Raw genomic sequence first — 7,704 nt, 5'->3', positions numbered from 1 at the left:
GTGAATTTTGTGGCATTGCTGTATTACAACTAAGGTGACCGACTGTTTTTTTTTTGTTTTTTTTTAGCGAATGCATATTTCCATGGTCTGTAGCCTCCTTCGCTTTTAAGATTATCCTGTTTATCTGACCTGTGTTGAACATTTTAAACTATCTCACAGCCTGAGCCATGAGCCCGTATACGGCGGAATGGGAACATTTAATTTCACATGAAACATAAGTTCTTGCAGCTCAAGACAATGCCAGATTTCCATGACCCTCTAGCGCTGCAGAATAGTGCGTCTCAAGCATTAGAGAGATTTAGCTTACCGTGATCCGCGATCCGCCACCGTGACCCGCTACCGTGCGTGGGCGGGGCGCACAAGCTGATTGGCCCCGACGCGGCAGGTCTATGTGCCGACATCCAGTATGTGGCGCCATCTATCGGTGTCAACGGATCTGGGCATACGCATTGGAACGCGCGGCAGCGGATCACGGTAGCGGTTCGCGGATCACGGTAAGCTAAAGCTCTCTATTGTTCACGCTGTCGCATCTTTGTGCAGATGCATCCAAAAGACGGAGCACGCGAGCGGTTGTCGAACTGGACAAAAGTAGGACAAAAGCGCTTGCCAGCCCGCTCTACCAGCAGATCTGCGGCAGTGAGCGAGAGTGCGTCAGCACGTTGACATGTTGACGTTGAACCTCTTGATGATTACATATTGTCATGTCGGTGGTCTGCGCACCAGAGAATAACATATTTGAAAATTCTGTTCGCTCAATTACGGCTGCCGTATGCAATTTTCCGCCCTCTTCTTATTCATCTTCAGTGCAACAGTCAAAGGGCATGCCCTATAAAGCCGATGTGTGAGTTGCTTCAGGTACATTATTGCGGCCGGAAGATTTTCGCCTTAACGTTTCATTTTCTTAATCTCTGCCTCAAGTCAAATTTTTTTCCAAATATAATTCTGATCAACACTAACTGCCAAAGTGATAATTTACGTATTGTAGAACATAGATGAGGGCGGGCTATTATTCTGCGTGGGTCTCCGTTAAACGATGGTCAAACCTTCACAGTGGGTATGTGCCATTCCAGACCAGTAACAATATCTAAAGCAGCTAAAGCGCCCATTACTGCACATAAAAACAGAAGCTGACCAGTGCGCTAAACAGAAAACACGACAAAAGAAAGCAGGTTCGCTAATGTTAATCTCGGAAGCTCGTCAGGACGTGAAACCATCCAGGGAGACCGCGAACACCACGCACTCGAAAAACTGAAACGCGATGACTGAAGCACGATCAGCAGCCAGCTTAATTTGTGAGCATTTTAGAAATGCATTTAGTAGCCATGTGATGTATTATAGTTTCTTTCTTTTCTTTTTTTCTGCTGCCTCAGGAAGGAAAAGTTCGGAATGTCTCCGATATATTCGGTACTACATCTTCAGGTCCGATCTCAAGGTCCTCTGGTTCGGGCGATGTTCGCCTGGGTTTGCGAAGAATTAGAGATGAACCACTTCATGGTTAATAAATACAAAATTACAGCCGATTTGCATATATTTAATCAAATCCGGAGTAGGTGCGCTAGCACTGCTTTACCCCTGCTACAGTTTTCTTGGAATCACCACATCTATTGAGCAGTGAAAGAAGGTCCCCACGACGAAGGTCGGTAATCGAAGAGCAATGAAGCGCGCTTGAAGCGGCGCGTGCACTGTCTGCACATCTGTCTGTGAAACATGAGGGGCGACAGATGTGAGGGGTAAGATGCCGAAGTTGGCGGTGCGCAAGCGACACGCCACTGCTCGGTTACATCGAGCTAATTGCACCTTACGATAAAGCATCAATACATATATCGTTGGACACGTACATGTGCTTGTACAACACTGCCCGCTACATGCCGCATGACAAGCGCCACACTATCATTAGAGACTTTTATTTTAGCGCTACCGCTTGCCGCTACCGTCTACCGCTACCGCGCGAGCGTCAGTATGCATGCGCAAATCACTACGAGGGCGACAGATGGCACCACGTTTCCGCCGGAGTCCTCATGCAGGGACCAATCAGCGCGTGTTATGCTGACGGCGCGCGGTAGTGGTAGATGGGCGCAGTAAGCAGTAGCGGGTAAATTGTTGTTGTTCTCATAATATGGCGCATACCAACAGGGGGAATTGGCTACCACCAGGTGGTGATTACAGTTTCTGAGATTCCATTCTGTAGAACAGAGATTAGAATTTTGATCGTCATTACAGAGATAAGCCGCGTGACACGTGTGTCGCCACATTCTCTTTCACGTTTCAAGTCTACGAAAAGAGAAATAACATATTCCGACCATGACCGGCTTTGTAACTGTCATGATTCCGACAGACATCGGCGAAATCCCTGACTGCGGTTAGTAGTGAAAAAAAAAAAAAGACGGGGGGGGGGGTGGGGGGGGGAGGGGACAGATAAAAGCTGCAAGCGTCCCATGCATGCTCCGCATACTGCCGAATGGGGGATACCAGTCAGCATCTTCGCGTGAAAGAAGCCGACGACGATATGGAGCGACCATGACGCTGCAGCACAGTGCTCCGTTAGAGTGGCACCGGTCGATCGTTAACAATAATTAGTAAACCGCCCTCCTGTAAAAATTATGGCCAAAGTGAAGAAGACTCGAGCAGCTGCAACCTTTTCATCTGACATCTCAGACGTATGGGACCCACTACGTTTCCTGAACGAGAAACCCAGAAAGCAATGTGTACTTGCCGTTCAGGATGCCATCGATGATATGGACGAGTTTCGACTTCCGGGATTGTTCATCGAACAGGACGAGAGAGACATATCAAAGATAAATGCCATCATATTAGGGCCTCCCGGGACTCCGTACGAGGGCGGCTTCTTTCACTTCCTGATCAAGTGTCCACCGCGTTACCCAGTCAATCCACCTCGCGTACGCCTCATGACCACGGATGCCGGGAGGGTGCGCTTCGGACCGAACTTCTACGAGAACGGCAAGATATGCTTGGGCCTCCTGGGTACCTGGACTGGACCATCCTGGACACCACACCACAGCATCGGAAGCTTGTTAGTGTCCATAAGGTCGCTCCTCAACGAAAATCCCATTTCCAGCGGACAGGCTTTCGGAGTCCTTCCTACCGTAGGGACCTGGTTGAACAACAGCATCTGCTACAACACGGTGCTCCAGCACGAGACCATCAGGGTAGCCGTGTGCGACACGGTCGAGGCCTGTCTCCTGGGCACTTCTCCATTGCCGCCGGCTTTGAGGGACGTCGTGCTGAAGCACTTCCCTCAGTTTTACGGAGAATACGAGAGTGTGGTAAAAGAGCGACTGCATCTCAGCGGTGCGTTCATGAACGACGCATTCGAAGGCGGCGTGGCCACGTACAAGTACGCAACCTTGCTAGAACGGCTGAAGGGCTTGCGTGAGACGTGCATGGCGAGAAACCATACTGTCGCTCATTAGAAGCGCATAACTCTGCGCCGAACATGCTGGAAGTGGACTGCTTAAATGATGTTTGCTGGAGCTTGTTCGAGCCCGGTGACTGGCCATCTGTGTTCCAACTAAAGGCTGCACTTAGTGCGATGGCTAGGTACGGGAGAATTCCTACTGAAGCAGAATGACAAGGAAGATAAATGCACGGATAAATGTACCTTTTGCCGGCCAAATAAACAGGTTGCGAAAACTCCCCTGAGTTTTTGCAACCTCCACTGCAAAACTCCACTGAATGCGGAACGGGTTTGTTTTTGCTCGCTTACTTACTTTCAAACAATAAACTAAACTTTTACCGCTTGTTCTCAATCTTCGTTAAATTTTTACATGAGATTTAATCACATCGGCTACTTAAATACTCTCCCTCCAATTACAGTTTACATATTACGGTTGCCGCCGCATGTTGCTATGACCCTGTGATTTGTGCGTATAAGACAGGAAAAGATTTGCATTGACGGTGCTCTCCATTATCGAGCTGTAGATCTCGCATCGAACCATTGCCTTTGTATACTTATAAATGAACGAGGATACGTCTTTTAAATGAACGAGGGTAGCTTTCTTCAGGGTACGTCCGTGTGCATCCAGAAATACCTGTGGGACCCATTATCGCACGAAAACAAATAAACATGAACATTACGATCATTACTTTTTGTTTTGGTCAAATGTTAATTGAAGGTTACTAATGCTTGTGTAATGTCCCTTTGGATAACAGTTCCCTAATATGAAATATTTAAGCAAAATAATCGACCATTCTATAAAGAGTAAAGTAACCTAGCCGCGCGAGCATGCAGCCGCGGCATTTACGAAGGTGAGTGAGTGAGGAAGTGGAGCTGGCACGAAGGCCTATTCAGGGGAGAGGGACAGCAGGGTCAGGGAGGTCACATTTTGGCGTCAATGCCTGTCTCGCGTGCAAACTCACTTTGTTCAAAATTGTCACAACTTTGCAAGCAAGTTGCAAGGGACAACAACGAGAGCGACACTCGAGCTTCACAATGGTGCGATAACACAAAAAGACCGAGTGTCACGGAGTTGTGCGCTCAGGTCAAGACTGGGTGTTCTCTCTCACTATAGTGCTGCTGAGTGACGCGGGCGAGACGGGGTGAGGTGGAGCGTAGTCGCAACCTGTTTTCTTTGTTTTTTAATCGCGCTTCGGCATCTGTTGAGTAGAAGAGGAGAGGAGGATCATTGTTTTTGATCATCAGTATCGTTGACATTGGTGAAACTTGCTTAAAAACACCAGCGCCGCGGGAGTGAGTGATGGGACACGATCATTCGTGCGCGTTTTCTAGCCTTATAGTAAATATATTTTCATGGTCGCAGACAAGGCAAATAAGAAAATTCCCTCACTCTTCCCTCCAAATAAAACCGACAGTGTGACACCGGTTCATGGCTGTAGTTTGAGGGTTACGTGTTTAAGAGCGGGAGGGAAATAAATTAAAGCTGGAGAGAAGAGTCGTATAGACTTTTTTTTTTTTTTTTTTTTTTTTTTTTTACAAGCTGCATGTTTCACCTATCCACAGCAAATAGGTATGGGCCATTTGCGGACACATAGTTGCGCGTTCGACGTAATACGTGTAGTACTTGGCTATGAGAGACGCTGGTGAACCTCACCATGTCGTTTCGCTCGAGGTCATGCATGCGGGGACTTCACGTGCATCTGCAATGACCTAGAAGATGCTAGCATTGCACTTCGTTATTGTCCCCACAGTCCATCCCGTTGTTGAATGAGTGTCCTCTGGGTATGGTCGGCGAAAATAGTTCACCGGAATGAGGATCAGGGAACTGAGGGAAGGGAGACGGAGCATAAATAACACAGAGCCCAGGTGCCAGAATGTGTGCGGCGAGTCGGACGGTCTTTTCCCCTCGCTTATCTATCACGTCCTTGGCCCTGAATGTCGAAATCGCTTCTGAAATGGCCACGCTCGTAAGCAAGAAGAGGAGTGTCTTCTTGGAAACTGTCGCGAAATGCTTGGCTTTCCGAATCACGCACAGCCATATATCATATCTATACATATCATATCTACCAAGGAGCAAGCAGTTGCATGCGCAAACAAGGCACCCGTATCATTACTAAGACCGAGATGGGGTTCTTGGGGCAAGAAAATCGCTCACAAATCTCCAAGTGAGAATGCGTATCTTAATGGCGTATAGACCACGCACCGTCGACGGAATGTTATCTATGAGTACATTTCTGAGCAAAAAAGGCCAGTAGTAAGCGCAGGGTTTTCTTCTTCTTCTTCTTCTCCCTCGTTGTAATGGCACATACCCACAGTGGGGGATTGGCCAGAATTCGTTGTAGGTGACATAATATTTGTTACCCTGTCCAAACATTTTTTCTTCTTTTTTTTGCTCTATCATCGCTGTTTAAAAGCTTTTGCAAGTTTCTCTCTCCCTCCCTTCCTTAACGGCGTGGTTCGGGCGTCCACAAAGTGGAGAGACAGCTACTGCGCCATTTTTTATGTCCTCAGAACGAATTTCGTGGTCAGACACAACCAGCTGCATTTGAATTGCCGCTTGCGATCTGAGCTTGGAAGCAGATAAAGAAGACGTGGCTCGCGCCTCACGGGTCCCTTGACGAATGCATGCTTCGGACCCCCACTTGCAGCACTGTCTAAAACACCGGCCAGCGTTTTCGACAGCTAGCAGCGCAAAATCAATGGAGGACCCATTTGTAGCTGCCGTGACTTCAGACGAGCAGTCAGATGCGCTGAATCTGGACCCCTGGGATCCCATCCCCTGCAAGGACGAGGTGCCATCGACACCCTGTCTGCTAAGAGTACACCGCGACCTTGTATACATCTTTGACGATCCGCCTCCGGGCGTGTTCGTCGAACCGGAGGAGAACAACATCACCAGTATTCACGCCATCATCGTGGGACCCTCGGGTACGCCGTACGAGGGCGGCTTCTTCCATTTCCTGATAAAGTGCCCCCCTGACTACCCAGACAGACCTCCGAGGGTACGCCTCATGACCACAGACGCAGGCCGGGTCTGCTTCAGCCCAAGCCTCTGCGCTGACGGAATGGTCCGCCTCGGCATCCTAGGTACCTCACCCGGACCCACCTGGAGCCCTGCAATGACCATCGGGACGGTGCTGATGTCCATCAGGTCACTGCTAAGCAAACAACCTTTCTGCAAAGAGCCTGGCAACAGACACCTGCTGGGAAGGTGGTTTGGAAAGATCAGCGGTCAGAATGCCATCGCACGGTACGAGACGATCAGCGTAGCCGTTTGTGACGCGGTAGAAGCCTGTTTACAGGGAAAGACTGAGTGTCCGCCACCTCTAAGGCATGTCTTACTGGAGACCTTCACCGAGAACTATAGCAAGTACGAAAAAGCAGTCAAGAACCTGCACGGTTCCTACTTGTGTAGTCTGTTTAGTGGCTGGACTGGATCAAAGCACTATGAGATGTTGCTTAAAAGGCTGCGAGACTTGCGGGACAAGGTAACGAAAAGAAACGTGACTGCAGCTGGAAACGGAGAGTGATTGACTTTGGCAACCAAGCTTGGCGCACTACAGTAAGTTGAGCTTCGAAGTGTGTAGTCAGTACCGTTCGCGCAGTTTCTCTCGACAGAAAAGGGTGACTCTGACAAATGGGAGTATAATGGCATGCAATTAAAAAGAGCAGTCATATTGATCTCTTTGGCTCGACTAGTGTACGTTGGCCATTTCTTCTGCAATTTTCTTTTCCCTACGAGCTGTCTCTTTTGTGTGCTAACAGCTTCCTCACCCCAGCTTGCGATTCAATTCAAATGTTATGTCAAAATATTCAAATACAATGGGGTAAAAAAAAAAAGAATGCATATATCACTGGGCCATGACAAATGCACAGGTATCCAGATATCATCTTACTCTTGATTACAAGTGCAGATAGAGGCGCATCACTGAATGGTGTTATCTAGAACGGCAGTGCCGTTAAATGAATGCTGCATGATATTTCATGATGCTGCTGAGTTACTTCACATGTATAATATCGCAAATGGAAGATTTCCTTGTTTGCTTTTCAATCTTTTGATTATACTTTCAACTCGTATTAATCTGTTTTTCCTTCATTATTATCCCTACCACTTCAAAATGTTCGCCGAATTAAACATTCTTCACCAACATTGATTCCAAATTCCAAATTCATGTTAGGTACAACCAGAATTAGGGTGAAAACTTTCGAGGGCTGCTTCAGTGAAGAAATGCGAAAGCATTAGCGGCTGTGCCTGCTGATAACTCACATGGCTTTTTGTCACAAGAATG

The 7,704-nt window shown here is 47.9% G+C and overlaps 1 protein-coding gene across 1 annotated transcript; it reads left to right on the top strand.

The window, feature by feature from the left end:
- The first annotated feature begins 2,600 nt into the window (after positions 1-2,600).
- LOC146197156 (uncharacterized) lies at positions 2,601-6,945 on the top strand. The gene is made up of 2 exons (XM_084597133.1): positions 2,601-3,404; positions 6,064-6,945. Exons 1-2 carry the CDS (start codon positions 2,601-2,603, stop codon positions 6,943-6,945), a joined length of 1,686 nt encoding a protein of 561 aa, XP_084453259.1.
- The last annotated feature ends 759 nt before the right edge of the window (positions 6,946-7,704 follow it).

Source organism: Amblyomma maculatum, chromosome 3 (genome assembly GCF_055883805.1).
Source record: "Amblyomma maculatum isolate TAMU_Amacu chromosome 3, ASM5588380v1, whole genome shotgun sequence".
In the NCBI taxonomy this organism is placed as follows: domain Eukaryota; kingdom Metazoa; phylum Arthropoda; class Arachnida; order Ixodida; family Ixodidae; genus Amblyomma; species Amblyomma maculatum.
This window is presented reverse-complemented; position numbering and strand designations above follow the sequence as displayed.